This window comes from Orbicella franksi, chromosome 13, assembly GCF_964199315.1.
Source record: "Orbicella franksi chromosome 13, jaOrbFran1.1, whole genome shotgun sequence".
Lineage (NCBI taxonomy): Eukaryota > Metazoa > Cnidaria > Anthozoa > Scleractinia > Merulinidae > Orbicella > Orbicella franksi.
In genome coordinates this window covers 8,945,562-8,964,180 of record NC_138157.1, presented here as the reverse complement: position 1 = coordinate 8,964,180, position 18,619 = coordinate 8,945,562, and the positions used below count along the sequence as shown (strand labels likewise).

The window sequence follows — 18,619 nt, the reverse complement described above, 5'->3', positions numbered from 1 at the left end:
TTTTTTGCTCCCATAAGGAAAAGACACATACCAGGGAGTTTTCAATATCATTATTATAAATGATGAAGTAATCTGGCAATTACGTTAATTGGTTTGGGTTTTATTATGGTTTAAGATTGGCTGAGTAGTCTAACTGGTAGGTAAATTATTTGGTTTTGGTTTTACTTTTACAACACTCGATTGAAAAATGCTCTAGTCTTAAAGCAAAAAGGGATCAATTAGAACACAGCTGATACATGTAGCAATTTAATTGCAATGTGTACCAAGTATAAATTATTACAAGTATGGTCAACTCTACAAGTTTTTTTGTTGTTGTTGTTGTTGTTCATAATCTAAAGACATACCAAATACTGCATCACAAAATCAGCCAAATATACCTTGGGGGATTTAAGTTGCTAGTTACAAAAGCAGAGTTTTTTTGAGATTTTTTTTTCACTTTCTTTGCTTCCAGACACTTTTATATTAACTATCACGCTCATTGCATTCTGAATATTACTAGAAATGACCTGAAAAAAGTAAGGCTTGTTAAGTAATAAGCACTATGATTAAGTTCCACAGAATCACTTTCAAATACACCTCCTTCATTAAAAAGCAACCAAAACTAAATACATACATTATCCTGTTAGTATAAATGATTTTCTATAACTGCCGTCTTAAGGAAAAATTTGGCCTAAAATCCTGATGTGGTCATGTCCTTGATTCTCGTAATCTGCCTACTGGGGTTTGTTATAAAAAGATAGTGAGAAGTTAGGATTTAATCTTTGCTAGGGGTTGAAGGGTTAAAATTTGAAAAAGCTTCACTTTACAGTTACAACATGCAAGCCTTGTTTGGTCAAGACAAATATTTTTCTATTAGAAGCTTGAAGCCCGAGGATTTCATTATCTGGAGAAGTTAATGTAACAACTTGTTGACTGGCATGTTTAGCTCCTCCTTCAGGTTGTAGGTAAACATAAACATGTCTTGTGCAGTCGCATAAGGTAGCAAAGGACATGTCTGGGGCACAGGTTGAGAACTTGCGATCCCTTTTAGCTGCTTGGACGTAACCGAGTGCATTAAATGTTCCGATGTGAGTCCAGTTAGCCTCACGGTCAGCGTGTGCCTTAGGCTGCCACAGGAGGGCATCAACATCATGGCGTATACAGAAAGCAGGAGGAAGCCTGTGGTCTAGGGATGCATTGAAGATCCACTGATGACTTGCTAAACAAACCTGGAAATGACATATGGTCAAGTCTTACAAGTAATGGTGTCATACTAGGGTGCTAACCAATTAGTCAAAAAATCTGGAAACTTCGGTTGAAAGGGAAATGAACAGCAATTTTCCAGAAAATCCATTTGGAAATTATAGACTACCTCCAGAGGTATTCCTCTTTCCATTCAAAATGGAATGGCTAAAATTTCCTTACCAAAACTTTCTACTAGTCTCTCTTCAGCTAAAATACTTTCAGTAAATCGAATTGTAAATGGAAAGCACCATCTCGCTCAGTTGGTTTGCTCATTTTTGGAAAAAACCCTTACCATTATTCAATGGTCATCCCAACCACTTCATTCTGACAAATAGTAAGCACCCATAGTTCTTTGTTTTCCCAAATGCAACTACTTGTTTAATTTATTTAACCCAAATATGGGAACCTCATATGGGAACACTTACTGTGCAGTCCAGTCAAGGGTAGACTACAGTAATGTGTTTTATCAGTCCCTGCACTTCTTTAATAAGTTACTACAGTATGATGCATTGGGAGATTATTTTAAGATTAGAAGCCTTACCTTATGTGTTACTTCTCCAGTTTTAACATCCAGTCTGAAGATGTATTCAATATCCTCTGGAAAAGCATCACATTCTTCAAATTCTTGATTACTAAATGACATCTTGTTTCCTCGGGACTCTTCTACCTGTATTATAATTGAACAACTGTTAATTACTGGTCCCTGAGCAAACAATTTGTTTTCTATCCCAGTCATATTGAGGCTTCCTAAGATGAACATCTTGAGCCGGGGGAAATCAACCCAAACTAATTCGTAGTTCCCTGAGTGCCCAGTCTACTTGAACTACAGTGTAGCCATTGAGCAGTGAACTTTAAATTTCAAAACAACTGAATTGCATCCCACCAATATGCACTTGGTTAGTGTGCTTGACTCTGTGTCAAGTTGTCTGGGTTCGAGCCCTGACCAGGGACCCTGTGCTGTGTTCTTGGGCAAGATACTTTACTCTCACAGTGCCTCTCTCCACCCAGGTGTATAAGTGGGTACCGACGAATTTAATGCTAAGTAGTAACCCTGCGATGGACTAGCATTCCATCCAGGGGAGAGTAGAAATATTCCTAATCGATTCATGCTACAGAAAGTGGGATAAGCTCCGGCCTGATGGGCACCTTGGCTTGTATTCAGACTTAACCTTTGCCTTTGTAGGCAACAATAATGACAAATCTTACCTGAAAGTGTAAGACTAACCCTGGAACTTATATACTCTTGATACTACAACGTTAGTCACTTTTCTGAAGGAAAATTACACACAACTTTCTTGCTCACCACTTTGTCAGATGTGAGATGTTCCAGCCTGTTGTGAATCTCTTTCACCCTCTCTGCTTCTTCTCCAACCAATTCATACATGCCCCTGTCATCACCTTTAACGACACTGCTCCAGTGATGCTCATGAACCTGCTTCACAAGAACCAGTTCCAAACTAAAGACAAACAAACACAGTTGTTTACCATTAACACAGAAGAACCAGTTCATTAATGGTTTGTGCAAATGGTAAGCAAAAATGCCTGATGGTAAGTTCTGTTTGGATTGGTCATTTACCATTTACTCCAAAAAAAAAAACAACAATTTAGCGCAAGAGTAGGAAAAGTTACACTGGATCATAATTCCAAGATGGTGGTGAAGAATCTGGAAAGAAACCAAGGTTGTTACCTGTTTTTATCAAGCGTCCATGTACTTTCCTCTGAGTTCACTTTTGCAAACAGAGGACCACTTAACATGACCTCTTTCCCAACTTGAAGGTCAAGGGAGTCTGCTTGTATCTTACAGGTTATTTTGTCTCTGTTTGTGCCCTCTGGAATTTCAAAGCTGACTGTCACAGTTTCACTATCCTGGAACCATTTGTATACTGGTGACGATGAGTTGTTTGATCCTTTGTTAGCCATCTCATCATCTGTGTCACTGAATTTAAGAACTGGTGGCTTCTCATCATCATCACCTGATATAGCAGGTAACAGCAAGAGGAGGTAAGTAACATAAAAACTAGTTTCATTATTGACTTTGATAGTAGCTTAAACTACGAGTAATCGTGCTTTTTCTTAGTCCATCAAGGGTGACGTGGGAAAAAAATAGCTGCGTGAACCAGCCCTTTTTTGCTGGCTCTTTTACCTACACAGACCAACTAAGTTCCGTTAATAAGATGTTTATTATACAGCACAAACAGAACAAATTAATTTGTTTAATGTAACTGGTTTGCACTAGCCGACATTTTGCTTGCAAATGGCGATGAGCTGAACTTAATTCTGCCAAAGTCTACTCGGCCTCTTTACTTTTCTTTTCTCATCAGGCTTTTTAGCACTTCTACAAATAATATGGTTAGAAGAAAATAGTCAACATTTTTTCATTTTAGTTTCCAACTTTTTCACTGCAAAACCTTATCGGTCTAGATGCTGATCTAGATGGGAAAATCTAGACCGCTTTCAACATCGATTTCAGCCGATCAAATTCGCAAATTCAGTAGTTCCCAATCCTTGTGAGACACAGCCACATAGCAAAAGAAAATAAAGATATGATATGCCCTTGATAATTGTAAATTATGTATTTACTTTAAAATGACAAGTAACCAAGTTTCTTAATTTTAAATATTTTAAATCATTATTATTACAAATTAGTGCTGAAAGATCGACTTCATCATCTTTACTGTTAAACTTTCACAAAAGGTTTACCAGGTTTGTTTTTAACCTCCAAGCCTCCATAAAAAGAAATGCATTTATGGAAAATAATGAACCAAGGTGTAAATGCCAGAATGTATGGCTGTGTATTGATATTTTGTAAAACAGCTATTTTTTGATGACACAAACTCCACGAACAATTCAGAAATATATGAGAAGCATCACCCAAAAAGAGTCAAAACAAAACCAAGGGCATGCAGAGTACAATTGTCTGTTTTTCTCAATATATATATGAGGTATAAAGTACTTTACCTTTGACCAGAGAAAAAGGTCTTTCGCTTGCCACTAAAATAGCTGTACAACCAGGTTCAATAGCGGCATATACAGGAGCACTGTAACCTCTGAACTGTTGTAACATCTCGCAACTATAACTAACAGCCCCAAATGATGTAACTTGTGAAAAAGCAATCAATTCTAAATGAACAATATGAGCATCTTTCACTGATGTGGCAGTATCATTTTCAGTAATATTTAACAGCAGACAGCTGACAGATCCAGTTTCCTGGCACTGGACTGCATGTAGGATTAAAGATGGCTGATTTAACTGATAGACTGTGGCCACGTTCCACGCAGCATTCTTAGAAATGTCCTGTGTTCTGCCTTCTGTTTGCAGCAGGAAAAGTTTGTCACACCCATCTGACAGACAAGCCAGTGATTGCGAAGCAAAGAACAATGTTACATTCAGAGTATCTTTGGTTTTCTCTACTGAGGGTATTTTGAACACCCTATCCACAGAAGAAATCTCTTTGTCCTGGTAATTATAAAAAGACACAAAGTTTAGTGCTGATCAATATTTGAGGCTCCCACGCTCCTCTGCTTCCCAATTCCACGAGGATTAGATTTTTGAATTCATTGGTGGTCAAAAGACGTCTTATGGTCCCAAAAGATTGTACTCAACTGTTCCACCATTGAAACGATTTTAGATACATACATATCAAAAGGTGATACTATACTTAAAACAGAGGAAGAGAATGGGATATGAAACTAACACGCATTCTGTTATTATTATTGGCCAGTTCATCAACAGTTTGACTCACTACTTAATCCGGTCAGATATATCAATATTTAAGTATCCACAATCTCAAGAGAAAAAAGGCTGTTTGCAGGATTAAAGCCAGGCTGTCCCTCTTAATTTTAAGCTTTTTATACAACAGCTTCCTGTTATAAACTGTGATGTTGAAAAATGGCTTTAAAATAAGGCTGTAATAAAACTGACATCAAATTTGTGTTCTCAAGTCTCAAAATAAACAAAAAGGTATACACATTGAGCTGACTAGATTTTCAAAATGATCCAGTAGGGTATATCCCTAGACAACACACTCTTCCCAGATATCCAACCGTTTACCTGTATGTTTGATACTCCAAATGCTCCGCCCAAATATATCTTATAACTATGTTACCTGAGATATGAGGCTGGCGGCAAGGATACTTAATGTAATGTTAGTAATATTAAAGTAATGTTAGTATTGTAAGTAATGCTTAAGTAGAGTTAGTACTGTAAGTTATTAATATTGTGAGTACTGTTGGTGTAATTGTACATAATGTTAGCACAGTACTTGTAAGTAATGCTGATAGTGTAAGTATTGTTAGTATTGCAAGTAATTTTGGTATATTTGAAAGTAAAGTTAGTATTGTAAATTATGTGTCTCCCATTTGTTAAAAAAAAAAAATCAGGATAATTTTCATGTTAGACCCAAACAGATAATTCTTGGGTAAAATTTCACAGACATGACTCAAGATCGATTTAAACATAAGCTTAACTCAAAAGCATTAAAATTGGAATTTATAACCTTGATAAATTTCCAACTAAAAGTAAATTCCCTCCGCCTCCCCCTCCCCTCCCCCACCACCCCCATTGTCATAGAGATTATAGTGTACGAACAAGAAATCGCTCTGCATTTGCAGTTAACAGTTTTTAACAGTGATCTCTTCACAATCTACTTACTTTGACTGTGGCTCTCTGTACTTCATAATTTTCATTTACAAAATAAATGACTTGGTGTTTCACGCCATCCAGCCAAGAATCTAACACGAGGTGATTGAGATTCCCAAATGCTCGCATGTGTTGAAAGGAAAATAATTCCTCTCTGAGCGGTACATCATTCACTGCAGACACTAAGTTTGTGGAAGATAGTGTTAGGGGTTCCAAAGATAGTTTGTAGCCCTCAAACTTTGGATCTAAAAGGTCACGATTCGGACGAAGCGACTCCATCTTTGAATAAACTGGTTACCAGGGCTAATACGGTGCTCTCGCTTGAAAAGGTCTGGGGACCAGAGCTTTCAACATTCAAACGTCAAAACTAGTCTTACCATCCCACACCCGCTCCCTCAGGAGACAAGAGGGAAAGGGGTCGATAGTTTGTTGCAACCCGGCAACCAGAGAAAAAGGACTCCTGGCCTTGAGCTATGAAGACGTTAAGTCATGTCAAGTCTGTCAACAGACGAGAAGACAACTGAAATTGACGTTTCTCTGATATATTGGCTTCCAGAAAATATTGACACGTGTACGAAAGGGTACTTTAATCGCAATTAATAAATATAATTGTCTGAGGCAAGATTGATATTTTATCTGTCTGAGCATAATATCAAAATTTGCCAAAAACTTCGAGGAGGTCTCTGAGCGATATTTTAATCATTTCACAATATCACAGTTTTCAAAGCTTTTTTACGCTCATCGATGCGTGGGAAGTCGACCGGTCAAAACTTACATCTATTATTTTATAAATTTCTTTTGGAAAACCAAAAGAGGGGTAATAACGAATCGTTTTATTCCCTTCAGCCTGCTCGTTCCACTAGAATGAGCAGGAGACTGGAACTAATACCCTGGGCCACACCCTTAGTTGCTAGTGCCTTTTGCATAATTTGACAGATCTTTCGAGATAAAATAAATTAACGAAACCGGATGCGAATATCACGAATCTCTCTGTCAGTATCAAATTGTAACCACTCTTCTTCCTCGTTGTGACTAAAGATCGCATCGAAATAACAAATATTCCGGATGGGCGGTTTATCGAGTTTGTTTTGCGAAAATGTAGTCAATAAACGCCGCTCACAAATTTGCATTTTGTTTTTGAAAGACATCACATGTAACCTCAGGTCAATTTTCATTGGTTCAGCCTCCATGGGGCTTTCTTTACGAACAATGGCTTTCAGGTGTCACGATTTGCCATGATTACCAGTAAACAATCAACAACATATAATGCCCCCCAACGATGACGTCATGTTGCCATTGTGGTCCTTTTGTGGGAAACAATTGAATAAATTAGCCCTTGAATATAAACCGCGCCACAATCTCCACGAGCGACATATTGCAAACTCAAAGGCACAGGGAAAGTGAAGCTCACGACGCGTCGCTAAAAATTTTCAAAAATGCGTGAAATCGTTCATCTTCAGGCCGGCCAGTGCGGTAACCAGATCGGCGCTAAGGTATGAGCTCCATTAGAAACAGAAATTTGGCATTTTCGTTCGGATACGCTGATTTCTAATCCTCGCTTTAATATTTCAGTTCTGGGAGGTTATCTCCGACGAGCACGGCATTGATCCAACTGGCACATATCACGGAGACTCCGACCTTCAGTTAGAAAGGATCAACGTATACTACAATGAGGCTACAGGTATTTGTCAAGTTTTGCGCTCGATCGTTTTTCTACACCATGTTTAAGCTTATAGTTGCTTTCGTGTTTCGATTCAACATTCGCCCGAGCTAACCTATTGTTTTGTCAACTCGGCAAATTTTTTAGGCGGAAAATATGTTCCCAGAGCTTGCCTCGTCGATTTGGAACCGGGAACGATGGACTCCGTACGTTCAGGTCCGTTTGGACAGATTTTCAGGCCAGACAACTTTGTCTTCGGTGAGTAGAAGCTTCGAATTCTAAAGCATTGAAATATAAATCGTTAAAGACTCTCTTGAAAACTAGCAACACCCAAATATCTGCATAACGAATTAACACAACGCCACGTTTCATCTCAGGCCAAAGCGGAGCTGGAAACAACTGGGCAAAAGGCCACTACACTGAGGGAGCCGAGTTGGTAGATTCTGTACTCGATGTCGTTCGAAAAGAAGCAGAAGGCTGCGACTGCCTTCAAGGCTTTCAGCTTACACACTCGTTGGGCGGTGGAACCGGCTCGGGCATGGGAACCCTCCTTATTTCGAAGATCAGAGAAGAATATCCCGACAGAATCATGAACACATTCAGCGTTGTACCATCACCAAAAGTATCAGACACCGTTGTGGAGCCTTACAACGCTACGCTGTCCGTTCATCAGTTGGTTGAAAACACCGATGAAACGTACTGCATCGACAATGAAGCTCTGTACGATATCTGCTTCAGAACTCTGAAGCTCACCACACCAACTTATGGAGACTTGAACCACCTTGTCTCTGCTACAATGAGCGGTGTAACAACCTGTCTTCGATTCCCCGGCCAGGTAATGTTGGTTTATTTTGTTATAAAGCGGCCACAAAGCGAAATTATGGCGACAATGGTGGTATTTGAACGGTTAAAAAAATTGCGCGCAACCGGTTGTCAATCATGAATTGCAACGTATTCGCGTGCGCGAATCAGAAAATTGTTACTCAAGAGGTTCTGAAGCAAGAAAAACCGAAAACTAGTTACTTTTAGCGCATATTGTTGTTTAGCGTCTTTGAATTCGAGAAAAAGCCTCGAAGAAGAAGCGGCGAAGCGTTAATTGTATCTCGTGGTCGACAACGATCCTGGATCACGCGGTGTTTGATTGCACAACCTCGGCTCTGAAGCGCGCGAATTTCTCTGTATCGTTTGAATAAAACAGATCAGAGTTGAAGGTACGGGTAAGACCAAAAATCTCAATTAAAGGCAGTTCAACAAAGACGTCGACTTTGATTTCTTTTGCTTTGACAACGCAAACAGATGAAGAATAAGCCGATTAAAGCGCCCACTGCCGGGCAGCTGATGTCTGTTTCAACCGAAACTGCTCATTAAGGTTTGACACTGCCTTCTCGAATAACTTTCAAAATTTGTTTTCTTGTTATAGAACCCAGGAAAGAGTATTTCTGCGACTTTAAGCCGACGTTAGCAACGATGTTATAGAATAATTTAGCGGGGCGTTGAATAGGGAAGGAAAGAGCCTATTCAATAACGCGTCATCGAGAATATAGCAGATTATTTTTAATTATTGATTGCAATGGCGAAAGGTAGCAACTGAAGGGTATGAACGAAGACGCAGGCAAGATCTAGAAGCAGAAAAGAAATTCGAGATCCATCTTTTAGAAAAAAAAAAATGTCGAAAGCGAATTACGAGGCGTATCAAATTGTTGGGTTCAAAAGTTGAGTTGAATTGACGCAAGTGACAAATTCTTCGCCAGTGAGAATCGGTTTGGCAGAATAAAGGAAAATAATTGCCGCTTAGCTTTTTGAAACTTTCCTATGAAATCTGCCCTATAAACAGTTAGAATAACGCGTGAGAACAAATCAATGGCACTGCGCACAAAAGTCCGTCCTCATGGCAACGTTTCGTTCTACTGTAAACTAAAACGTTGTTAAGCACAGCTTAACTTTCCTCAACTGCGGTCTGTGTAAACATGTGTACACAAAAAAAAACCTTTTCTGAACATTAACTGAAACCATCCCTACATTGAGTAGCTAAAAGTGATGGTTGTTTTCATCCCAATTCAGTGTACATTGTCAATCTGTAATCTAAAACCAACGGGACATAACAGCTGCTTGAGTAGATCCCAACTGATTAATTATCGCTCGTTGTTTAGAAAAAGTTCGTCAGTAAACAACAAAATGAAGCCCAGACATGATCCGCTAAAACTAATTCGCGATTAATCCGTTCATTTCTTGTAATTTTCTTTTCAATTTAACAGCCCCTGTATTTTTAAGGCAAAACCCAAATGAACCAAGAATTGGAATATGTACGAAACTTTGTTCAGCAACAAAAATTATAAACTATTCATTAAGCTGATGCTTTGCTTCTGTTTTGTCTTTATCTCTATTGTTTTTTGAGCATTTGTAATCCTTTTGGGGGAAGCATATCTTGAATGCATCAATTTTGTTATAAGAGAAGTGAGTTCTGCACTGTACTAGGTTTTATTAAAAGGTTTCAGGCTGAGGTTTTCAGTAACAACTGCTAGAACAAAGATATGATCTGATTATGAAAGAAAATTGATCAAATGTGTTAATAATTTTACTCTCCTTATTTTTTCAGCTGAATGCTGATCTCAGGAAACTGGCAGTGAACATGGTTCCTTTCCCTCGTCTCCACTTCTTCATGCCTGGCTTTGCTCCACTCACCAGCAGAGGATCCCAGCAGTACCGCGCCCTGACAGTACCAGAACTCACTCAGCAGATGTTTGATGCCAAGAACATGATGGCTGCCTGTGATCCAAGGCATGGACGTTACCTGACCGTGGCAACCATGTTCCGTGGCCGCATGTCCATGAAGGAGGTCGATGAACAGATGCTCAATGTTCAGAACAAGAACAGTTCTTACTTTGTGGAATGGATCCCCAACAATGTCAAGACAGCTGTCTGTGACATCCCTCCTCGTGGTCTGAAGATGTCCTCCACTTTCATTGGCAACAGCACTGCCATCCAGGAACTCTTCAAGCGCATCAGTGAGCAGTTCACTGCTATGTTCAGGCGAAAGGCTTTCTTGCATTGGTACACTGGTGAGGGCATGGATGAGATGGAATTTACTGAGGTAAATATCTTTTTCTGGGTGATCTTGAACACAGATTGCGATGAAAATGTTAGTGTTCTCTTCAGCTAATGATCTTCAATTTTTTTTACAGGCTGAATCCAACATGAACGATCTTGTGTCTGAGTATCAGCAATACCAGGATGCGACTGCTGAGGAGGAAGGCGAGTTTGAAGAAGAGGAGGAGGCTGAAGAAGCCTAAACCAGGACGTGACCAACCGAGAATAAACAATTCGCAGGAGAACTGTTTGATCTTTAGTAGTTATTAAACTGGCAAAAAACCCTGTTAATTTTTAGAAGAAACAAAATATAGTGTCATGAATAACCAGACTTTCTCTGAAGAAAACTGACCTGTGTAGACTCGGTAGTGAATGGAAAGCCCGGCGTCCTCGCATGTAACTGTATCAAGTCTATTGCAAATAAAAGACGGAAGATTCCTGCAGTATCATGTTTGATATGTTTGCAATCACCTCTGAACCTATATACAGTTCGCTTCGGTACTTAAAGGGGCTAGGTCACGTAGTTTTAGGCAATTTCAGCACTGATCAAATGCTCATAGAATTCTCTAAAATATCACAAAAACGGCTCAAAACTACAGAAGATCTCAAAGAAAATACAGGAAAACCAAGAGGAGACGTGGATGGACAAAACTGGAGATTATTAAAATGGATGGCATTTTAGTAAATTTGAAAAGTGTCGGCCCACCTTTTTTCAGATTTATACCAGTTTATTGAGTTATTTCTTTGTAAAAAAAATACCTCTTAGTCGGCGCGTTGGGTATGTTATGGACGGGTCAATGGGTGAGTGAGAGATGTATGTATGTCACACCAATCAGATTGGATCTTCTATAAACAGCCAATCAAATTTCTTGTTGTAAAGGGAAATGGTATGTGAGAAGATTTGATACCGATAGAGTTCAGAACGGCCATATTTATAAAAGAGGAGGAAGTATTCATATTTGGGTTTACTTCGACATTTTCTGTGGGTTAGGCTGAGGAGTTAAGTTAAATATTAATGAACGAGATGAGCCTTGAGGTTTGAAACAGTTCGTGAGTTAGTAGTATGCAAATGCAACGAGATATTTTTATTTTTAGTTACACAGGTAACTTGATATTTTTGTTTTTCACAAGGAGTAAATTTAATTAGAGGTCACGAATCGTCGCGTCTAGTTCTTAGGACATGTTTTAGAGGGGACGAGACTTAAGATTTGAAACAGTTCTAACGTTTACAAGAGTAAGTGCGGGTAACGATTGTTTTGTTCTTGTTGCATGCAAATATAACGAGATATTTTTGTTTTTTAATTACAAAGTGTAATTTGGCACTCTTGTTTTTCACAAGGGAGTAAATTCAATTAGAGCGGACGAATCGTCACCACTCTTTCCCACGAGATGTTTGCTATCTTTAGTAACAAATGGTAACTTAACACTTCTGTTTTTTATATGGGAGTAAATTCAATTAGAGCTGACAAGTTATCGCCCATTGTTTCCAGGATATTAAGCAAAAAAGAAGCTTTCATTTCTGGACGGTTTTTACGTCTCTGCAGTAGCAGTTTAATAGTTTTATTTGATGACATTTATTTCAGTCCTGTAAAAAGTATGAAAACTGTTCAAATGTTCTTTGAAGACTGCGCGGTACCAAGTTAAAGTACAATTTAATTAAATCAGACTTTCAACGCGTCAGAGGTTTTTTTCTCTTTCTTTCTAGTTTCGGTGAAGTTGTGTAAAAAGATAAACTTACGACTCGTATAAAATGCGAAAAAGTCTCTAAATTAACTTGAGTATTTTTGAGCAAAAATTCCTCTTGGGGGTTGGAAGGGTTATGTGATCGGTGAGTGAGGGAGTTATGCATTTGCGCGTGTCACACCGATCACAGTGCGGGTTGTATCAAAGAACGAATCAAATTGCCTGATAGAAAAGACGGAGACGAGTCAAATTACGGTAGTTTGTTCAGTCAAACATTTTATGGCTTACTATTTAGCTATCTTACCGTGACCGATGTAACATCGCAGCCAAAAAAACTTGTCAAATTAACCAAATCATTACTGTACCACGAATGCTCCTATCTCCGACACTTCACACAAAAAATAACTCTTGCACGCCTTGCGTGCCTATGTTATCAAAATGTCATTTACACAGCTGGAAAATCATTCTTAGTTATGTGGCCGTGATTTTGCAAATGAAAGACTTTTGCTCTTCCAAATTAACAAAATTACCCAAAATAGCGTGACCTAGTCCCTTTAAGACCCAAAAGATACGGTTCGAACCAAAAGACTAAACGTAATCTATTAAAGGAGTTATGAAGCTAACTTATCAATCAGATGACAAAGCGTGTAAAAGAGAAGGAAAACAGCAAAAATTACAAAATCGCATCGTGCAATAATTTTAGATTGACTGAATTTTTGGCTTGAGACCAGTGGTCCTGCGACTAAATGTTTCGGGAATTGAAATCAGTAATCTTTATTTTCCGTGCTTTAAGTAAGAATGAAAGATAATATAAAATTCCCACGATCTCTGCCCCGAATCTGACTTTCAAATTTTGTGTTACGGGAGTTGGTCTTGGACAAAGAGTGTGACAGTCAACACGCCGGAAGGTAAATTAACCTGGTGTATGCAGCCTGAAGGATTTTCCCGTAATTTAAAACAGTGGGAAATGATAGTCGGGCGTTTCAGTTCGCAGAGAAAGATTTTCTATTTTACCTTACATAAAGTGCAGAGTACTGATAGCCGAGGATGCAGGGAGGGTCGGTGTCTACGTTTGCATTCATTTTTTTTATGTGAAGCCAATTGGATCACTATTGTTACACACTGGGAAATTGAGGATTAAAATAACGAAGGATAAAATCGCGCGATGAAATAAAATGTTACTCTTTTTAATAAAATAAATAAAATATACTCACCTTGCCTGGTTTCTGTTGTTGTCCATTTGGCACATCGCTTTTTTTTGGGGGGGGGGGGGTTGAGGTGTTTGTCGCAGCTTTCTCGACACGCGTGCATAAATCATTAATATTATATCGATTCCCCGAATCGTGAGATATTTCAACGGATAGTAACCGAGACAGATTCAACTGATGCTGAAAAATCGAAAAAACAAATCCTGAACTCTTGCACAAATCCATGTGACAAGGGACCGCAAATGGAGCTGGTCAGTGTGATATATGTATACTTACAGTGCTATAAGAGAAAAGAGGAGTGTCGATTTTAGGGTTGGATCAGAATGCCAGATTACCCATTTCTTGTGATTTTTGTTTTCCCCATTTTCTTTTTACATGTTTAGCTTAGTTGACTGAGAAAGACTGGAGTTAGTTTTGTTCCCAGATTCCTTGTGGACTAAAGCTGAACCGCCCTTAGAATCGTACACAACAGATATGGGAAAACGAGATAAGGTTTCTAAATGAAGTTATAACGGGAAGCAGCTGATCACTTAGAATGTAATCAGCGAAAGTTTACGACAAACAAACCTCTGACTGAGACACGACGATTACAACGTAAGAGAGCAAAACGGGAAATTAAAGCAAATAATTAAAAAGATAATTCTGCTTTTCTCTATCATTAGTTTGTTCGGATTCTTTAGCTGAATATTTACTCCCGAAGCTTTAGGAATTCATTCTTTGCCTTGCCGAAAATCGTAGCCTTTTTTAGCACCCAAAGCAATACTTTTCTGTAACATAAAAGCTGGTTATAAACCCGAGCTAGTCTTTTATGTAGCAATTTGTAAAAAAGTTTCGAGTGGGCCTTTAACTAGGGAAGGCCTGGGTTACCTATTAAGCGGTTTGAAGAAAAGTTTTTGAAATGAACTGATAAGAAACAACTTTTGAAACGTTCTGATAATCGATACATTGAAGACATCGTAAGAAAGTCAATCTCCGGTACAACGTTTTTCATCTGCATTCTACCTGCAAATATTTTCTTTGCCATTTCTATTTGAACTGCAGTGTTCTGTCAGTGCCAGATATAAATAATGAAACGTTTTATGGGGGAAGGCTTATAGAATTTACATCCGCAAGGGCTTATAGCTGGAATACGTTTTTCGTTATATTAGCCACAGAGAGATAGGCCTATAACCGGAGGAGCTAACGGTTACAGGTCGAAGGGACACTAATCGGGAATTTGAGGTGTACAAACCACTCCCTTTTTTTTTTTGGTTCCCCGTTACCCCAAACGTCTGAGGAGATTAGAATTTTCCCAGCAGATTTTTCAGCAAAATGATCTTCAGTTGATTGCCAATGGTAGAAAATTTACGTTAAAGTCAATCATGTAATCAATTAGACACCGGCCAGAGAGCTAATTAACGAATAAGTTATTTCACTCCAACAAATTAAAAGAGTTAAGTGATGTTTAATGCAGTCAAATCTTGTTTTACAACGAATCGGTTATTTAACGTGTAACTGTAACGGTTTGGTTCCAAGTCTGACCGATCGCTAACGTCGTTCCTGTTGTTTTTGTTGCTACTGCTGCAGCCGCCATGGTTTCCACTGCTAGAAGATTCAGTCTATGCCATTGCCTTCGTCCTCATCGTCTGGAGCCGTGATTTCTCCTTCTCCTGCTGCTCCAGGCGGTGCCACAATGTTGGGTCTTCCAAACATTCGCCTTTCAAATTGTTCGGCTTGCGTGTAGTTTTTTCTAAGCAATATTTCAATGAACGTTACGCGAAACTGCCTCATTCTGACACAATAAATAACAGGATTAATGAATGAATTGGAAAGTGTTACAAGAGTTGCTGTGTAAAAACAAATATACGCTATGTTTTTACTCGTGATGGCCGAAGTTACAAGCAGTGTTCGAACAACAAGTATTGGCAAATAACACAACAACAATACTACAACTGCACAGGTTGTTATTTTCAAGGCTTTTTTCTCCTTTAGAAAGTTCTGTCTGGCCTCAGCTGAAATTTGCTGGGCAGCTATTTGTTTCTCGTGGCGACGACTATGAGCGTAAACGGTAACCTGGCAGAATGTGATGATGCCTAAGCATATGGCCATCAAGATGTTATTTGATGTTAAATAAATTCTTTTGTCAGTGATCATCACGGGAATTGTTGCAACTGAAGCTACAGTCCATGCCAAAGCCGATGAAGCTAGTAATCGAGCTTTGGTGACCATCACTGTAGAAGTGAACGGGTGCTTTATAGCTAAATACCGCTCTACGTTTATGGAAACCATGTGCGCAATTGATACCGCGCATAAAAACCTGATTGCATTGCTTGTTGACTGATCCAGGATGCAATATTGGTAGGAAGTTTCGCTTTGCAGGGTTGATAATCTGCTGGCTATAAACATGGGTTGGGCAACTGCTCCTACTAAGCCATCGGTGACCGCTAAACAGGCGAGAGCAATGTTGGAATTGGTCTTCAGGCGCGCTTTGGTTTTCACAGCAACAATCACCAGCACGTTCAATGAAATGGTTACAGAGCAAGTTATTATGCTTATAACTACTATGAACACCAGAACAGCGAAAGCTTCTGTGGTAGTATCATCAAGTTTTCCCCCCAGAAGTTTATACATCACACATTCATCTGGTATCGTACCTCTCAGTATAGTCGCACTTGTATTCATCGCTTCTAAGTCTGCTCAGTTCGATCGAATTTTTTCCAACTCTTCGGCTCATCAATTCTTCGTTAATCGATCAGTTGCGTAGTTTAGACTGACGTTTCCAATCTTATATAGCGTTATTCAGCTGTTTGTTTCTCTTAAGCACAGTTTAATCTATTTTCTCTTTCTCCTGTCCACTCACAACCAAAAGGAAGCCGTGAACAAAGATACAAGTCCATAATGAACATTAAGCTTCCCACGTCCCTCCCGCCAAATCATTTTTCCAACCAAATAGACCGCAAATTTAATTTTTTCTCTTTAAAACCGAAATTCCTACAGGGTCTTGCAGAGATCCTTGTTCTGTTTTCGTTTCACGGGATCAGAATCGTGTAAAAAACGCTTGGACATGGATTTTTTTTGTCAGTTTAATCAATTTTTTTCTCCCGGCTGTTTCTATATAGTATGTGAAACACAATACAACCAAAGAAACGGAAATAAGACACAAGCCCGTAACGAACATCAAGCTTCTTTCGTCGTCCAGGCAAAAAACAACATTTATATCTTGGTCATGTACGCTTTTTCCAGACTCAATTTTAGTGATGGGCGGCTTTTTTCTCCTTTAAAACCAAGAGAAAATTTATATTTCTGCAGGCTCTTGAAGAAACCCCCGGTCTGTGTAAGATACGCTTGAATATCAAACATTATGTATGTTTTTTTACCAGTTTAATTAGTTGTTTCTTTTTCGCCTCTTCAGCAAAGGAAGTCAAACAAGCCGACACAAGTCTGTAAGAAACACTTAGCTTCACATGTGCGGCCAAATCATTTATATCTTGGTAGTGCACGCTTTTTCCAAACTAATTCTAACAAGCTTTTTCTTCTCTATAAAACCAAACATTTCTGCTCGTTCTTGCAGAAGTGCTTGTTCTAGTTTCGCTTTAATGAAATCGGGTAAGAAACGTCAGTTACTAGATATGAAACAAATAACTAGTAATTATAAATTATTGCAGTGCCCCAAAATCAATTGAGCGAAATGCCCTTTAAGCAATGTAGCTTTTCACTTTGTATGTGAGACACAATGGCACATGGGCACTTTTAATCCTTCATACATTATATTTCCATGTCACAATATTCGATTCACAGACCACTGTTACGTTTGTTTTGAGGTTATTTTTCGGTTGGGATCTTGTAATTAGAAAAACACTGGCTCAACCAAACATTACAATGTAGCATTGAATCCATAAAGAAAAAAAATCCTCGATGTTTTCTCAATATACCTGATTGTTATTTATTTTTCCGAGACTTAATGTTCGCGATGTTCGCGATTATTCAAAAAATTGCGGAATTAAATACCCGCGAAAAACGTTCCAGGCGCAAAAAGAAATTAACCGCGCGAAATTTAGTACCTTGCTACATAGTTCCCTAATCAATTTATGGCACTGGGAGAAAGCAGGAGTGGCTGGGACAGTAATTATAAGGGGTGAATTAGCTTCAAGCACAAACAGATGGTTCATGTACTCCATGTAGTTCTGCTTTGTTGCAAAGGAACATGTCAAATTGTTTTCAGTTTCGTTTTGTCAAATGGCTTTGTTCAGTGTTTACTATTCAATTGCAAAGGGAAAATAAAATCAGTAGCGTCAATTCTGACTCCTGTCTGAGACTAATTAACTGCTGGTTAATGAAGATCAATATTTAGACAATTTTCGCGAAATTTAGTCTTTTTAACGTATTTTTGGGGTTCAAATTGCGAAATTAAGTCCCACAAAATAATTCCGTTCCATTTTCGCGAAATCAAGTTCCTGCAAAAATCAGTAGCAATAAGGTATATAACGCATTTTGAGTTCAATATGTTTAATTCCCACCAGTTAGATTTAAAATGAAACGTTATTATGGTGAACACTTGAAATGCAATTACAAACGCCTAAATTGAGGAAAACACACACCAAGAGGTGCAAATCACAGCGGAAAACAGCGGCTCGATGACTAAATGCAAAATTAAGGCAATTTAAGACTTGAAATGCTGTTTTTCTGTTTTTCCACACCCTTTGCGATTTTTATTATGGCATTTTATGTGAGCCAACACAGTTTAATTTTTTCAGATTCTTTAGAAAATACTGTTAAACGGCAGAAATCCTGAACTGGCTGTAGTTTTGTGAACAGTTAATTAGGGTGCGGGTTTAACGAATTAAAAATCTGGTCAAAAGCAATTTTTGGTTTTAAACCAAAATACACCACAGTGGTTACATTGACTTTTTACTGGTTTCCTAACAACAAAGGTAGCCATAGCAACGATTGTGGTATTTGTTTCTGAAATAAGGCGGATGAGGCTGATGATTTTCTCGAAAACATGTCAGAAACGTTTTATCCATCTTTTGCAATTTGTTTTTGCTTTTTCACTAAGAAGTGAAAATTACAGCGGAAAACAGACTCAATAACAAAGTGAGAAATTAAGGTAGAAGACTTACTGCCTTTCAATAACATGCG

General features: G+C 38.6%; 3 protein-coding genes across 3 annotated transcripts; 1 reads left to right on the top strand and 2 right to left on the bottom strand.

Annotated features, from left to right (window-relative positions):
- Positions 1-433: 433 nt before the first annotated feature.
- LOC145465616 (nudC domain-containing protein 1-like) lies at positions 434-6,356 on the bottom strand. Its single transcript, XM_081449395.1, has 6 exons — positions 5,876-6,356; positions 4,183-4,681; positions 2,912-3,197; positions 2,528-2,681; positions 1,766-1,891; positions 434-1,208 (listed from the first exon to the last, which is right to left on the bottom strand). The coding sequence occupies exons 1-6, from the start codon at positions 6,140-6,142 to the stop codon at positions 798-800; spliced, it is 1,743 nt and encodes a 580-aa protein (XP_081305521.1). The 5' UTR covers positions 6,143-6,356; the 3' UTR covers positions 434-797.
- Positions 6,357-7,223: 867 nt separating this feature from the next.
- LOC145464945 (tubulin beta-4 chain) lies at positions 7,224-11,053 on the top strand. Its single transcript, XM_081448758.1, has 6 exons — positions 7,224-7,356; positions 7,436-7,544; positions 7,671-7,781; positions 7,901-8,358; positions 10,120-10,614; positions 10,706-11,053. The coding sequence occupies exons 1-6, from the start codon at positions 7,300-7,302 to the stop codon at positions 10,811-10,813; spliced, it is 1,338 nt and encodes a 445-aa protein (XP_081304884.1). The 5' UTR covers positions 7,224-7,299; the 3' UTR covers positions 10,814-11,053.
- A 4,041-nt stretch (positions 11,054-15,094) lies between these two features.
- On the bottom strand, positions 15,095-16,162 carry LOC145465011 (adenosine receptor A1-like). Its single transcript, XM_081448826.1, has one exon. The coding sequence runs from the start codon at positions 16,160-16,162 to the stop codon at positions 15,095-15,097; it is 1,068 nt and encodes a 355-aa protein (XP_081304952.1).
- Between the last annotated feature and the right edge of the window lie 2,457 nt (positions 16,163-18,619).